Source organism: Vigna umbellata, chromosome 8 (genome assembly GCF_029865625.1).
Source record: "Vigna umbellata cultivar VRB3 chromosome 8, Vumbellata_1.0, whole genome shotgun sequence".
NCBI classification, from domain to species: Eukaryota; Viridiplantae; Streptophyta; class Magnoliopsida; order Fabales; family Fabaceae; genus Vigna; species Vigna umbellata.
In genome coordinates this window covers 14,269,169-14,285,846 of record NC_142172.1, presented here as the reverse complement: position 1 = coordinate 14,285,846, position 16,678 = coordinate 14,269,169, and the positions used below count along the sequence as shown (strand labels likewise).

The 16,678-nt window shown below is 31.4% G+C and overlaps 2 protein-coding genes and 1 non-coding gene across 3 annotated transcripts; 1 reads left to right on the top strand and 2 right to left on the bottom strand.

The window, feature by feature from the left end:
* The first annotated feature begins 3,559 nt into the window (after nucleotides 1-3,559).
* On the top strand, nucleotides 3,560-3,633 carry TRNAN-GUU (transfer RNA asparagine (anticodon GUU)). Its single transcript has one exon. It is a non-coding gene; the product is annotated as a tRNA-Asn (tRNA).
* Nucleotides 3,634-4,397: 764 nt separating this feature from the next.
* On the bottom strand, nucleotides 4,398-10,563 carry LOC148194069 (peptide chain release factor PrfB3, chloroplastic-like). Its single transcript, XM_088096908.1, has 6 exons — nucleotides 10,201-10,563; nucleotides 8,868-9,085; nucleotides 8,065-8,265; nucleotides 7,267-7,479; nucleotides 6,283-6,463; nucleotides 4,398-4,913 (listed from the first exon to the last, which is right to left on the bottom strand). The coding sequence occupies exons 1-6, from the start codon at nucleotides 10,394-10,396 to the stop codon at nucleotides 4,633-4,635; spliced, it is 1,290 nt and encodes a 429-aa protein (XP_087953034.1). The 5' UTR covers nucleotides 10,397-10,563; the 3' UTR covers nucleotides 4,398-4,632.
* Nucleotides 10,564-14,941: 4,378 nt separating this feature from the next.
* LOC124839677 (putative F-box protein At5g04010) lies at nucleotides 14,942-15,783 on the bottom strand. Its single transcript, XM_088097813.1, has one exon. It carries the CDS (start codon nucleotides 15,706-15,708, stop codon nucleotides 14,971-14,973), a length of 738 nt encoding a protein of 245 aa, XP_087953939.1. The 5' UTR covers nucleotides 15,709-15,783; the 3' UTR covers nucleotides 14,942-14,970.
* Between the last annotated feature and the right edge of the window lie 895 nt (nucleotides 15,784-16,678).

The window sequence follows — 16,678 nt, the reverse complement described above, 5'->3', positions numbered from 1 at the left end:
GGATGACTGTATAAATTTTACAATATTTATATTATTTATGAAATGTGTAGTGTGAGAATTTGGAATGTTATAGACATTAAATTGAAATTTGTCCCTGTTCTAAATTTTCATATACTTTGGTTTCCAAACTTTAAAAATTGATGAATATAGTCTTTTTAACTTAGTTACGGTAAATTTTTTTGACGTGTCAAATGCGTTTCCCAACTAACATTGAAGCGATAATGTTTAAACATTCTAAATAACTTAAATGATAGCATAAAATACATTTCACACATACAAAGAAAAATATAACAATTACGTTTAAATGACTATATTAATTTATTTTTAAAGTTTGAGGACCAAAATGTATCAAAATTTTGACATAGACAAATTTCAATTTTGATTGAAAGTTCAAGGATTAAAAAATAGTTAATCCTAGATTTATTTAAATTTTAAGATCAGCTTAAAAATGTCCTATATTATTTAGGTTTAATTGATTCGGAGGTCCTTATTTGTGCAGTTTTGCGTCAAGTAGGTCCTGTATTTTGAAGTAGCTCAATTTGGTCCCTAATTATGAAAAATTGAACCAATAAAGTCTGTGCCGTTAAATTCTGTGAAGGGCGCCAAAATTGTTGCCTGATGGTTAGGTGAGGTGGCATTTGAAAACACGTGGCACATAAATAGTTTAACAGGTGGACTTAAATTATATTTTTAGTTTTAGAAGCACGTGGTTTAAATTAAGGTACCGTTATGAAATTGGGGAAATCAAATTAAAAGGTATTAGGTTGAGAAATTGGGTGTGTGCGAAATTGGGGAAATAGGGTCCGTGGGTTAGTCGTTCTGGTTCGCAATTGGGGAACATTAGGTTTTAGTGTGAAATTAGACTTAGAAAAAGTTTCGTTTTATGAAATTATCTTCATCTATCGGTGGTTTTCGCGTCGAAAGCTTTGGCGAAGTTCGTCGCAGGTGAAGCACATGTTGAGGTTAGTATATTGTGGTTTTTCGAGAATGTTGCATGGTTAGTATATCGTTGTTACTTTTAATGTGGTCCCCCATGTTTGAAGTGGTGATGTGGTCCCCCATGTTTGAAGTTCTGTCGGAGTGTGTTTTTGAAGCATGTTCTGTTAAAGTTGTGTTGCAATGTGGTCCCCCATCTTTGTTTCTTGTGCTTTTAATTTTGTTTAAGTTTTGTTGTCGTTGGTGTTGGTGTGTATAATTGAAGCATGTTTTGTTAAAGGTTTTCTGTATATAAGTCATATACTTTCTCTGTTGTGGTTTTATAGGATAAATATTGATATAATTTGAAATAATTTTAGTTGTCGTTGGCCTTGTTATTATTTTATAGGATAAATATTGTTATTGTGTTGAACATGGAGGATCATTTTGAAGTTGTTTTCCACCATGGAGGGAAGTTCTTGAATGATGGGCCACTTAAGTATGAGGGGGAAAGTACAACTTTGTCTTTTGACCCAGACATGAGGAGCTACTTCCTTGCTTGCCTCTATTCTTCATAGTTTTGGCAGTTGTCATCACAGATCTCTGTCCACAGTGGCAAATCGGTGAAGAAACTATAGGGTTTTCCTTCCGCCTGCATGTCGACGAAGAGCAAGAGTACTCCTTCGACATCCTCTTCCAAGAAGAACGACTACAACCTTGATCACCACCAGACCCACCCGCCTCGCAAATAATACTGAACCAACACCCTTCGAAGAAGAACGAGTACAAGACCCTTTTCGCACCCTTTTCAATTAGGGATTTTGAGCTTCAGCTGAGGGATTTAATGAAATCCAAACAAAGTTTATGTCCCACATGCTTGTCAAAGTAAAAAATTATTTAAGTCCACCTATTAAACTATTTATGTGCCACGTGTTTTCAAATGCCACCTCACCTAGCCACCAGGCAACAATTTTGATGTCGTTCATAGAATTTAACGGCACGGACTTTATTGCTTCAGTTTTTCATAATTAGGAACCAAATTGAGCTACTTCAAAATACAGGGACCTACTTGACACAAAACTGCACAAATAGGGACCTTCGCATCAATTAAACCTATTATTTAAAGACCAAACATTGAAAGAATTACTATTTCAAACACGAGGAAATGGAAAAATGGTAGCACATGAAGTGTTGAATACAAAACATTGGGTGAGAAACCTTTATTAACATACGTGGGAATAACAATTTCAATTAATATCAATTAAAAATAATTTCACCAGTCAATTAACAAAATTGTTTGATAAAGAAAATTATGACTAATTATAAATGAGAAGCAAGGTTGAAACAAACAACAGCAAAAAAAAGAGACAAAAAACTATTTCCACATTTTTTGTGATTTGAATGGATTGGGAGTTTGTCAACTATCTCAAAAACCAATTACACATTATTGTGTGTTTTTGGATATTCCCTCATATCTTAACGAATAAAGAGAAAAAAAATGTTCTTTTATCTTCAACAAAAGTTGAATATAAAACATTGATTAGTACCTGTTGTGAGTTGACTTGATTACAATCATTGTTGAAAGATTTGTGGACATTACTTCATAAACCGGCATTACTATATTATGGCAATAAAACAACCTTACACATTGCACCTCATCTAGTATTTCATGAAAGTTCCAAACACACAAGATGAATTGCCACTTATTTGTGATAAGATTCAAAATGATTCAATTGCAACTAAAGATATATCAATGTGTTTGCAAAACACTAAAAAGTGAAGTTTTATCTATGAAGTGGAAGTTGAGAGTTTTTTATGACTTTTCAATTTAAGAAAAAGTGTTACAAAATTAATTATATTCCAAGATTATTGAGAGAAAATATTATTATAATTATCTTTACTAGAATAACTTATTTGTAGGAATATTCTTGTAGTATTATAGGAACATAATAATGTAACTATAAGGATAAAATAACATAATTATAAATACTCTCTCTAAATACTCTGTCTTATATATATTTATGATATTTTCATTCAATTATACACAAGACATAATTAATTTTATTTGTGTTCTTTATATAGAGTTAGTTTATATATAAATATTTTTTTAAATTCTCTCATTAATTTTTTTTTACTTTTTAAAAATAAAACTAAATTATGAAAAAATTTAATTTAAAAAATACTTATAGAAAATTGTATCCACGATCCTCTAATCCAAAATCATTCATTAAAAAGAAAGTCCTTTATCTACTATTAGCATAATTGTTCTAATCTGAAATCACTTGTCTACAAATAAATTAGACATATATGCTAGTTTATCTAAAAGGTGCTTCAGCAATGCATTAAACTATTTTGTTTCATGTGTTTGCTTGTAACAAAATATCTCTATTATCAAATTAAAATTCAACATTAAATCACAGTTTTAAAAATAAATTCAAACAAGTTAAGCAGATGAATTTATGTCTTCACCGAAGTTTTGTTTTAACAGATTACTTATTCCACATATGATTAAAATTAATTTCTTAAATTAAAAGCTTAATGAATAAAACTATATTTTAAAATTAAACAGAGTTTAAAGGGGTAAAGTTCAATGAGATAAGAATAATTATATAATTTCTACTAAGTTTCGCATGCTTTCAACGAAGCTGGAATAGCTCAGTTGGTTAGAGCGTGTGGCTGTTAACCACAAGGTCGGAGGTTCAAGCCCTCCTTCTAGCGTTCTGAAATTTTTTCATGCTACTTTTTATTATTCATTTTATGCTGTCTTTTTTTTTTTTTCTTTTATTACTCATATTATGCATTTTTTTTATTCTTTTTAAGCCTCTTTATTTTACTCAGACAATTTTCAACCCTCCATTTTTGTTAAAAAAAAATTTAATATATTACCAGTGATTATTTTTGGTCTTCTAACTTTATTATTTGTAGTCCATATTCAATATTCAATAATCCATTTTATCAAAACGAAATTGCTTCAATAAATATTCCTTAATTAATTGTTTCAAATTTCTTCATTTTTCGAATATCATTTTCCCATATTAAGTTCTATGCTTGCACCCTTTCACCTTTTTCATTTCCATTGTACTCTTGCTTCAAAAACTCTCAAATTTCATGAGCTGTTTTATGTGTCATTATACTTATCAACATAGTGGATGATACTGTAGCAAATAGGGTTGTAGTTGCTTTGTCTTTATCTGCTTCCTCTCTTTGTGGGTTTTGATTGAGGAGAACGATACTTTGACATCAAAAATTCACTTTTTCTTCAGATCATTTTACCTTTATAGTGAATTTTCAAATGTTTTTCTTTTAATCTAAACAGCCATTGGATATGATAGACTTAAAACTTTGTCCACACCTTCAACAACTTCTCATAGCTAACAAACATCATAGTAGGCTTCCATTCTAACAACCACAGTGATAATGTTTACTTTGAAACATAACCAATAAACCTCCTAAAAATTAATTCAAATCACATATATTTAGGATGCCAGAAAACCAAATTATAAAATGTTTAGAATATAATGCAATTTACATTCAACTTATTAACAAATCTGTCAATATAGACCAAAATGGATGAACTGATACATTTTTGCCTCATGAAATCAAGGGATTGAAGTAAATCCTGATAATTTTGCAGGACTGAAAAAGTGAACATTTTCACAACAATTGCAATAGCAAAATTGATCACATGGTGTGGTGTATGAAATATGGATTCAGACCTTATGACATGGCTCTGCTATTAATATGAGCTGCAATAAGGGTTCCAATATTCCCCTCAAGAACATAGTTCAGGTCTGGCATCTCAATGCCTGTCTTTACATCATGTACTAACTTGTACGGATGAAAAACGTACCTCCTAGTTTCTTCTTGCCATGGACTCACAATGTTGTCCTTCTGTATACTTTTTATGCTTGCAACTTCTTGTTCCCTTGCTATCACTAGAAGTTTGGCTTTAAGTCTGTTTAGTGCTTTCATCTTATTTGCAAAGTGACTTCTCTCACCTCCACAAAGAAACCACAAAATGTAATCAAGTAAAATCTCCATTTACATGCTTATCAAATTTTTCAATTTGAAAGTAAGGGAAACTGATTTGGTAGTAATTTAGTTCTACCAGTATTGGAATGTGGTCAAAAAGCAAATAATGAGTGAACAAAATTAATTTCTATCTACATTAAAGTCATTAGGAATTCTGTTAAATTATGCTTAAGATGCAGCAAAGCATCTGTTATGCTTCTTTTCTTTCACTTCTATTTCATATATCTAAAATACACAATTACCATGTCCACGTGAAGCATAATAAACTTTTGTAAACTATGACCTCTTTTATAACAGAGTAATCAAGACCAGGACAAGTTTAAAATCATTGAAAAAAATACAAAAACAACATCAGTTAGAACTTATAATTTAAACATTGTTTGATAGGAACTGTTTAGCACAACAAAAAAGGCAGAAAAAAGCAAAAAGAAAGAAAATCCTGAGACTTCCAAATCAGATTGAGACATATAGATGTGAAGTGACCAGATGTCATAATAGTATGAACTATGTGGCACACAAGATACTGGTTCGTAGACTTTACCAATCTTTCACAATACTAGTTTAATATGAGAAAGGTATATTAGTTTTCTCTTTCAATTTTCAGCTATCGACAGCTTTTTCCATCCTTCATGAGTTATGGTCTGGTAATGGTAACTAACCAAGTAAGGCCAAAATGAAGAACTTCTCCCGCAATTAAAGTACCTATGATAACTATGCTTAAAATTCACTTCTTTACATGGTATTAGAATCATGGGTTCAAGCCTATTCTAAAGAAATTCGTTGCTTGTTGAACCTATCGTGCTTATAGTATATAAGTGGGTACAAACCTCACCTTACAAGCTGGTTTTGTAGGATTAAATTAGATATAAACTGATTTTAATATTTGTTTCTCTTTAACATAGCAAAGAGAGCAAGAAACCACATTGTAGTAGGGTGAGTTTTATGCTAACAATTTCTCCTAAAAAATATTAGTGTAGCAAGCAATTCTCTGCACATTATATGCATAGTTAAATATGAGACCATGTGGCTCTATCAGTTCCCAACTTTTAATCATGAATGTTGGCGTGTAACCTTATTTGATAAGGTGTTAATCCTAGTAAGATAAAGGAAAGACCCAACAAAAAAACAGGTCAAAGGAGTATGTTTGTTTATGTAGAAATCTTCAGTAGACTAACATATCGTCAAAAGCCAAAAAAAGGAGAAAAAATAGCACAACCTATAGGACATATTGCAATTTCATTATCATATTCTGGAACATACTTGAATATATATAATGATAGAAGAAAAGGAACTAAAACTGCGAAGCAAACATCTGAAACACAAACATATGCATACCAGAGGATTGGACACTTATGCCAGTAGGTAGATGCTGAATGTAAACTGAAAGATCTGTTTGTCTCTTGTTTTCCCCTTGAATAGACGGAGATGAGATAATCAAATCTTCAGAATTAATTTCAAGATCACAAGCATTATTCTCAAAGAACATGGGAATAACATCTACAGTTGCTGAGCAAGCCTGCAAATTGTTTAATTAGCAAACATAATTACTTCATCAAATTCCAATAATTATTTCATAATATATATAAGTTCATTCCATGATTGTTCTAATATAGCCCAGTTCACTATAGTAATCATCGGTCAATCCTCATCATAGAAACTCAAGAAAGGTCACAGTGATCACAACTTTGGTATACTTTCCTTGATATTTCATCAAATCCAGAATCCAACATGAATTTTTACAAGCCTTTTGAAATGCTGTTTCCACAATATATTACATAGTTATAATGTATAGATATAGCATAATATAATATCTTCTACTACGCATGGATAATTATGATTATTTCGGTGTATTATGTTAAAAATTTATATTGATAGTTTTTCCTATAGTGTATTAAAAGGTTTAAAGAATAATTCTGATGTATTATTTCAAAGAGTAGAGTATCATATATATATATATATATATATAAGGATCCTATAATTCTTCATCTTATTAAAGGAATGACAGATGCATAAATTATAATAAAATCTAAATTATAACTAACACACTATTTGATTGTCAAATATCCGTTAATAGAATATTTGACATATCTTAACAGTTCATACATGCGCAATAAACCTAATGGTGATGTCTATGTAAAGTATTCATAGAATTAGAATCATTATGAAGTGGAGTAGGGATTAATACTCTGTAAAGGGAATTAGAAGAATTTTCTTCTCAAAAAGAGTTTTTCTATAATGTAATTCAATATGCAATAAACAAAGTATACAAGAAAGGAAATTCAGTTTGCAATTACATAGGAAGAACGGAAATGTTCAAACCTCGAGCGGAGAAGATTCATTTGAAGAACCTCTTATCAAGTTGTGAGCTCCTTTTTCCCCTGAAAGATAACCATATGCACACTCAAACTCAAACTCTATAGTTGCAGAATTCATTCCTCCATTCTTGGACAGACACTTGTCAACAATCCTTCCTTCATAACCTTGTCTTTTAGCCCATCCAAGATACATACTTAGGAGCTGTTCTGCCCAGAGCTTGATTTACACAAAAAGTAGGCCAAGGACAACAGAAATAATTTACATAAATAGTTTAAGAAAAAAAAAACTAGAACATAAAGCAAACAATCAGAAACTGTTTTACAAAGTGTAGATGAAATATGTGTTTATTATATGTACAACACTGAAAAAATTGGTTATTCTTCACATGAGTGAGGTTTTGCCAAATAACCACAAGTCTACTTAAACGAAACTTATTTGTACTCATTACTGCTCCAAGAATGAAGCAATACTAAAACTTTGACACTAGAAACTTTAATATTTTAAATTGAAAGAACCAGATTTGCAGATGAAATTTCATTTCCATAGAAATAAGTAGGAACTTGGCAAGTTCAAAATTCTACTTCTTTGCAAGAGGTAAACGAAAAATGATATTTAACATCCTTATGCTTCCAAACTATATACATTTATATTTCAAAACAACTGCTGGACTGAAGAATCAATTTTAGAATGCATCATAATCAGAATTAAGTTTTACTAATATAATAGCATACAATAACCAGATTCATAAGTTATAGTTTAAAAAACACAATCATGTTGAAGTTCAAACATTACATATCAAACCTTTGGATGGATGTCATCAAGTGAAGCTTTTATAACCAAGCATGCTCCGGCCATATCAAATGGACCCTTAAGAAGCTTAGAAATCTCATACTGATCTAGAATATCACTAACACCCAATGATGCTTCATAGGCTTGTTTATAAAGCCCATAATCAATAGCATTCATCTCAGCCAACTGATTGATCAACTTTGCTTCCTCTACCTGGAGGACAAACAACAAGGAATCGTATTTTTTCAAATAAGAAAAAAATAAAATAAACTAGCATGGCCTATTTTATTTGTTTTAGTGGTGTTAGCAAAGGTGTATTTTGAGCCGTATGACCAGGAAAGCCACAATTTTCAACTGTTAGCAAATTCTGGCCAACCTTCGCAAAATAGTGATTTCCCAAGTTATACATATGGTATATCATTTTAAGAAGTATGGTGGATCTAAGGCAGAAAGAGGATTAACTATACAACAGAAGTTTACAGTAGCTAGAGCTTAGAGGTAATATAATTCTGGTTTAATGAAAGATGCCACGCACAAACACAGGGCAATCTTTGAGCTTTACAGAACAGTGGTCGGAGTAAAGATCATAATCAAAATTATGTTCTAAATAGAAGTGTTCTTTGGACATTTCTTTTTCCAGTGTAATTGCTGCATTTCATTTTATTTTTCTGTTAGGGTATCAAAGTCCCCACATACCATTAGTTAAATGGCCTACACAATTATTATTTCATACCAAACCAATCAAAATTTATATAGAATTGAAGACAAATAATACTGTGAAAATTCAAATGAAACTGATGGAAACAGACCATCACCTTGTATTTCATGTCCTTTAAGGAATCAACTACCTTGGCACTGTTAGCCAACTTGACAAGGACATCATTGGACTTGGCTGGATCATCCCACATATCAAAATCACGCACCATTTCTTCCTGTTTAATCTTAGTTGCTTCTTCAATTTCCAAGGCTGTCGAAGTGAATGTTTCAGCGCGAAGAACTGCATCTTCAATTTTCCTTTTTAGAGAAAACAAACCTGATCATATTTGAATGGTTATTATGACTGATGAAGATAATAAGTGAAAGAAGTACTAGTCACCTGCAGCTAATATAACAGACTATCCTATTGTGAATCATTATGTTATATCCACTTCACTTAAAAGATTTGCAGAAGAGTCATTAAACTATCAAGAATCTTCAATCAGCTTAAAATTTGCTCTGAGGGTTGACGACAAAGAAGAAATCAAACGAATATTTCTACATGATAAAAGTCACATTCATGGCATCAAATTTAGAAAGGTGAAAACAGATATGCACGATCCATTAAGAATAATGGATGCAATGCAACTAACTAGCATGAAGTATATATGATAACTACAGAGAGAAACATTCTTCAAACAAAGTCTTAATTGACAGAGATAACATTTATTACATAAAAAGAAAACAAAATCATCCCAAAGTGTTCCATTTAAGTAAATCGAAGCATTACCCCTTAACCATTGCCCATAAGGCATGGGTAACCAGCTATACCCTTGTAGATAATGAAAAAGTTTTTGCAGTTTCTCTATTTTTATCATACCATGTAACCCAACTACTCAGTTATCTAAACAGGTTACATGGTAAGAGGTATCCCAGAGACATTTTCCATAATCAGATGAGTGGATCTTTTATCACACAGGCACTGTTCTTTAGCTCTTATCTGCATGTTCTGTTGAAATTAGATACACAAAAAGGTATTGAACCTAACAAGCTTGAAACTCCACTATCTGTGACATCTGTTAAAACATCTATTGGAAATCACAATCATGTTATCATCATAAAAATCTTGTATCAACATACCAACCACCACCCCAAAATAAAAAGGTTCCAGACTGAAAACGCACTTCGTCAAATTCAAATTAAGGGTGATATTTTTTCTAAGACTTGTATCCAAGAATACCTCTTCAAGCCTCACTCCTCGACTTTCCACCATCCCATTTCACCTCTACAAGCAAAAGGGCAATCAAACATAAACAGTAACAAGAGCCACATCCACAATGATTGAACCGCCAAAGGTACTTTATCACAGACAAAAAACAACATAAGCATAAACCAAAAGCAGTCAGAACAAGTTCTAAAACACACAAAAAAAGATAGCATTTTGAAACAGACCCACTTGATTGTAGATGTCCTTGTTATTAGCCATGGAACTATTACAAGCTCTAATACTGAGAGAACATTGAAACAGGTGAACATTCGGCTTTTTCTTTCCCAGAGAAGAGCGCCATTTAGAGCTGAAAGAAGATGAAACTTCATGAACCGTTCTTGTGGGACAAGCATGTTCAGACATCATAGTAGCCATAACCATTGAACGGATGAAGATGGGAAAAAAATGTAAAAAGGTGAAGAAGGCCTTGTTTTGTTTTCCGGTGAAGTGAATGGTGCTATGTTCGAAAGTTCCCACGACCGTTTTTTTGTTGTGAAAGGAGCAAAACTGAAGCGACAGTAACTTTGTTCCACATATTGCCTTATCTTGAAAGCGGAAATCAATTTGATGCGCTGTGAAATAAGACAAGTGCACTACTTCACACCCACAACAGTTTCGCGTTTATATATTAATAGATTTTCATTTACATAAGTAATTTTGTCACACATCCTAGATAAAATAATTAGTTTAGTCACCATTCTAAAAATATTATTAATGTGACAAATTAATCTTCGTTTTTAATGATTTTTTTTCCATTCAATACAAAATACAATTTATTAAATATTTTATCTTTTATAGCAAATAAGGATATAAATATAATCTTTAAGAAAGTTGACATACATAATCTTTAAACAACTTTGTACAAGTTTGTTACAAACCTTAGGGTGCTCATAGATATACATGTCAATTCAAGGATGCACATGGTAGAAATATGAAAAAGAATATTGAATTATGTATTAAAATATTTTGTAGTTTTTCAAAATAATAGCATGCGACGAAAATTAATAAAATAATGTTTTAAAGTTGATAAACCTACTGTCAATACTTTTACAACCTTCTTAATACGGAGGCGTATTTTAAGTGGATAAATTCACTTAATAAATGTTTTAAAATAATCAAATTTTTAATGTTAAAATAATTTAATAATATAAATATAATTTCATAAATACGTTTTATTATCTAAAATATTTATCATTTTTCTTACTCATTCTTCGAGTTTTTTCTTTCTTTTCTCTAATATTTTTGACGATCAAGAAGTGTCTAGGAGATCACAACAATGAGTTCTCCATTCTCTACTTGTTTCTCTTATAGAGTAAGTAAGTTTTTACTTATTTTTCCTTAATTCTTAGTTTAAGACACATGTATCTAAAATTTCTCGCATATGTCACTTGATATATTTTTCTATCTCTTTGTTGATAAGTGGTCCTAAGTATTTATTCTTATCAAAATTTCATGATTTGTAGGCAATTCTAGAGTTCTTTGAGCTGAGACAGGGATAATGTTCTTCACAGAGCTTTTGTAGCTTTCCAAATAGGCAAGGGAAGCTAACCTTGTCTTCAATTTTAATCTAGAAACTTTGAGTTTAGGTCATGATTTTTGTGTAATGAAACTACGTTTAATTTAATGAGTTGTTATGATGTGAAATGGTTTTGATCATTGAATAAGCTATTAATAAAGATTTGGTATTTTGTATGATGACGTGTTTATTGATCTATGGTGGTTTTTTATGAATGATGGTATGAATGACTTGTACTTGGTAGGTTGTTGTGTTGGAGTATAATTTCAATGATGAAAAATGATTTGTTTTGAGGTTAGTGAATAGATAGATCTTATGTTTGGTTTCTGGTCAAATAGGAGGCTTTGATAGGTGAAATTTTGAATTACAGGTTGAATGGGAAAATTTGAGGTTTAAAGTTTATTGTATGGTTATTTTAAACTTGTTTAGATATTTAGTTAAGCTAAATTTGAGGTAGAATGAGTTAATGGTTGGTAGGTTAAGTTTTATTCTAGTTTTGGGTCATGGTTAAAGATTTTAACTAGTGAAAATATAAAGTGAAGGTTTTGTGAAGAAAGTGAGGGTTCAGGGTCTGATTTTTGTCAATTGTTACGTGTTTGGAGATTAAAATTAATAAATTGTTATGAGAAATGAGTAGGATTGAGTTATGAGTTATGAGTGGAGTTTTAGTTGCAGTGAGTTAGGAATTCATGGTAAAATAAGTTTAATGAGGTTTGAGTTCGGTCATACACACTTGAATAGGTCAATTTAGGTTTAAAATACTAAATGAAAGTTGTAGATGTTTGTGGAGGTGTATAAGTTAGGATATGTGAGGTTTAGGGAGTGTAGGCTCTCCATAATTGGTGTTCTACATAATTCTACAGGCTCGTTAAGCGAGTAACGCTCTTTGTTTCTGCATTTGTAGAGTGAGCCATGGGGCTGAGTGAGTTAGTTTGGGGGGAAATATGGATGTAGCAGTAGTTGAGCAAGACTTCTCGTTAGGTGACAAGAACTCTCTATTTTGCTATTCGCAAAGTGAATGGTGGCTCGGTGAACGAGTGGGGTGTTTTCGCTAGGCGAGGCATGCATTGAGCGACTTGTTTAGAATGTGATTGGAAGCTTACTTTCTTTTAATTTCTTGTAATTATTAACTATATTATGGACTGAAGTTGGTCTACAAGTAATTATTGAATTGTATGATTTTATATATATGATGTTAAGTATGCAATTGAGGTCTGGGTGCACAAGAATTTCAAGGGTGAAATTCTTAGTGGTGGTTTCAAGTAAAGTGATGTATTGATGTAGAGACTCAGCTTGGAAGTTATTTTGATGCTTCAATAATCACTACATATAAGATAGAAAAGGGGATATGTGATGAGAAGTAGTAGGAAATTTTAGTCTATGATCTTGTGTTCTTTGTCCATAGGTGGTAAACGAATTAGCCTTGTGTGGTAGTTGTTCCACCACTACAAGTGCTAAAACTTGTCATAGTCTTACATCAATACATATATCCGAATGATTGAGTTTAGATTCATAGTATGTTTAAGATGTTTATTTAACTATTGTATGAAATTTGACGTGTGACAAATCCTAACAGTGTATGTTTTTGTTTCTTTTTAATACTAGTTTATCCTTTTGTGTGTAGGGTGATAATATCTTTATAGAGCATACAATGATGCATATGTTTAGTAAAGTAGTTAGCTATTATAATTTTTATTTTCGAAAACCTTATGTAAATTTTTATTTTCGAAAACCTTATGTAAATAAAACATTTTATTTACTTTGGAATTGTATATAAAATATTAAACTTATAGTTATTTTTAGTTTTAGAATAATTGTATGATATTATTTTATATTCTTTAACTTAAATTGTTCTATTATATTAATTTTATTAATATTTATACTATACATATCACTTATATTACATAAGTCATATTACATAAAATTCCACTCTTAATATTAAACAGATTAACATTATGATGTAAGTATTATTTTGAATATTAATCACTCTTAATTGTACACTTTTTGAAGTACAATCACTTTTAACTAATATTAAATATTATCTAGATACCAATTCTAACTAAATCAATAATTTACAAAGAAAAAGATAAAAAAAAAAGGTATTTAAGAATACAAACAAATGCTGTTTCAAAAAACAAACTATTTTACTCCAAAATTTTATGAATTTGAGCATTGTAATATATACTCATTAGTTTTATTATTGAACTAAAATAAGTAATGAAAATATAGACTTAATAATGAATAATATATATAACATTAAGGTCCATTACTTTTTTTCTTTCCTTTATGGATCTCACTTTATCCCATATTTTCTATGATATCTTTTATTGCTTCTTTGATCTACTAATTCTCCATAAATCAACTATCCTTTATTATTCCTATTATTCGTCAATTTTTCCTTTATCAATATCTAATTTGAATATTTTTCTTCTATCTTTAAAGTAAAATGGTAATAATGAGCACCGTATTAAAATATCTACAAAACATTTATAGATAAATCACTGGATTCCAATTTCTTGTAGTATTAATTTTTTGGAATCTTAGAACATTTTCTCAATAGGAACTCAAATTTAGACACACGTATGCGCGTGTCTAAATGTTATCAAAAATTGCGTGTCTAAATGTTATCAAAAATGGTTGTTCAAGTATCATTTTCCTTCTCAATATCATGCAAAAGTCAATATTTAAGGTTCTTGAAAATACAATTGCTGATTTTTTTTCTCGTCTTCCGATGGAGGATTTATGCAATCCCTATAATCAAGGTATTTTTCGGAAAACACGAGCTTCGTAATTATCTCACTTTATTTCTTTTTTTTATTAGCAATATATTGTTGCTCAGAGTAATTTACATTTTTTTATAATTTCTTTTTTAATAACTTTTAGCCTTTTTTGAGAAGCTACTCGAAGTAACCTTTTTAAGACGCTAACTTATGTTTTTCTAAACAATCTCTTTATACCTTTTTATTTTATCTTATACATATTTGTTATATTTCAGTATTAATTTTAAAAGTAAGGCAATTTATATCTTTATTTGATTTATAAAAAATATATTAATACATTTATATTAAAAAATAAAAATTGAAACTAATTAAAAATAGTATACTTTTTAACCGAAACCATCTAGCAATGCTATTAATTGCTATTAATGGATGCAAAGTTTTTGGTTTAGAATTTATTTTACATTTAAATAAATTGCAAGCAAAACATACATGGTTAGTCACAAACTCCCGTAAACTTTTTAGACATACCCCATAAACAATCTCGAACTCTTTTACAATTTAATATAAAAATTAAAATTCTTACAATTTAGTTTAAAAATATAAGCTTTATAAATTAATATAAAATTTACGCATTAAGATTTCCTAATCTTAAAATTTTTCAGAGAATTAAAAGTGCAATGTTTTCAGAGGTTAAGAAAATTTATACATTGTTGAGAAATTTATGTTACATGATTAGTGAGAAGAAAATGTTGGAAATACCTAAGTCCATCTTCAACACTAACATACCTCCAATCGACAACCCTCAAAATCCCCACACCAACTTCTTCCACCCTCACTCCATTCCCACCCTCCTCTTCACACATCCCCACTTTCAAATCCCCCACCAACGCACTCGCCACCGCGACGGAGCAGCACCCCGGCGCCGGAAGCTCCTCCCAGAACCACCCCTCTCCACCACCCACCAGCCTCACCTTCCCCTCGCGCTCCACCGCCGTGAAAACCCCTCCCCACCCTTTCAGCACCACGTTCCACGTCACCCTCACCTCCTCCTCCCCCTCCTTCAAAACCACGCCGCCGTCACACCCCACTCCAAAGCGAAACACCCCCGCCGTCTCCATGCACAATGTCTCACCCGCTCTCACGCCGGAAGCCACAACACCATCGCGGGTGGAGACGGAGACGGAAAAGACAAGGTCCTCGAGCGAGAGACTCGGCTTCGGGGGCCTCTGGCTGCGGCGAGCGGCAGCCGCGTGGCCCATCACGAAAAGGCGCCGGTAGGCGACGGCAGAGGAAAGGTTGGCCAGAGAGGGAAATTGGGTAGTCAAGAGAGGCTTCCAAACGTGATCGGATGACATGGAAGAGAACCATGACTTTGACACGCAAGAAGCTATGGTTAGGGTTTTGGGGTCAAGGTAGGTGGCTACGAGAATGAGAGCTTCCCATGGTGGTGGTGACATTCTCGTACTGTAGCAAAACTTTGTTTCCCTTAAGGTTTGCTTCGGAGTTACAGTGAGATGAAGATGATAATGATTTGTGTCGTTTTGAGGTTTCTGGGCATCGTGTTTAAATTGTTTGGAAAACGAGGTGGTGGAGGAGACACGTGGAGTAAGGGTGTCGTTTGCATGGCTATGAAATGCCACGTTAGATTGGATGGTGAAAGGTGAAGCCTGCCTTTGTTATGGCACGTGCTAGGTTTTATTTAGAACATTCTTGCCACATTTATTATTTTTTAGGTGTGAAATTAAATTGAAGAAGCACTTTATAAAGAAACTAATAAATTTTACTTTATATTTAAATGCGTTCAAATGTCATTTTTAATTAATATTTTATTTATTACATTAATTTGAGACATAAATTATGTAATAATATTTTCACTTAATTTAATATCCCATTAATAGCAACATTTTAGTTAATGTAATCGGAGAAATAATGGGTATAATATAAAGTCATATACTCGATTTTTTGAATAATTATTTTTTAAAATTTATATCAAAATTTTACATCACATATATATAAAAAGGAACGAGTGAGCATTACTTTGATATCTATGTTTTTCTTATCCTTATTAGGGAACAATAGTGAGTCTCGTTTTAAACTTAGTGACAAGAAAAATTATGTTTAGGAAATATTTTTTAAATGGAAGAAGTCATTTAAATACACCATTTTTTAAAAATAAAATTCAAGTCATTTACGACTTCGGTGTTTTTATAATATTTTAAAAATTAAATTAGCAATTGAATTGACAGAGTTATGGAGTAAATATGTTGTTGACAGAATTAATGGATTAGTTGAATTCATGGACTATTTGAAATAGTGGGTTAGTTGAATAGTATAGGAAGGAAATGATAAACTTTAATTATAATAAACGGTTTGGAGTTTTTTAAGGTTAAAAAGAGTTGTTTAATGTTGCTAAAATAAGTTTGCTAA

Bases quoted from the DNA above. Each gene is read 5' to 3' on its own strand.
- LOC148194069 (XM_088096908.1), bottom strand. From the start codon at position 10,396: ATGGTTATGGCTACTATGATGTCTGAACATGCTTGTCCCACAAGAACG. The intron at 7,480-8,064 runs GTTTGATATGTA...GTGTAAATCAAG, and splicing joins TTGATGACATCCATCCAAAG to CTCTGGGCAGAACAGCTCCT. The intron at 4,914-6,282 runs GTATGCATATGT...TTCTTTGTGGAG, and splicing joins CATAAGTGTCCAATCCTCTG to GTGAGAGAAGTCACTTTGCA.
- LOC124839677 (XM_088097813.1), bottom strand. From the start codon at position 15,708: ATGTCACCACCACCATGGGAAGCTCTCATTCTCGTAGCCACCTACCTT.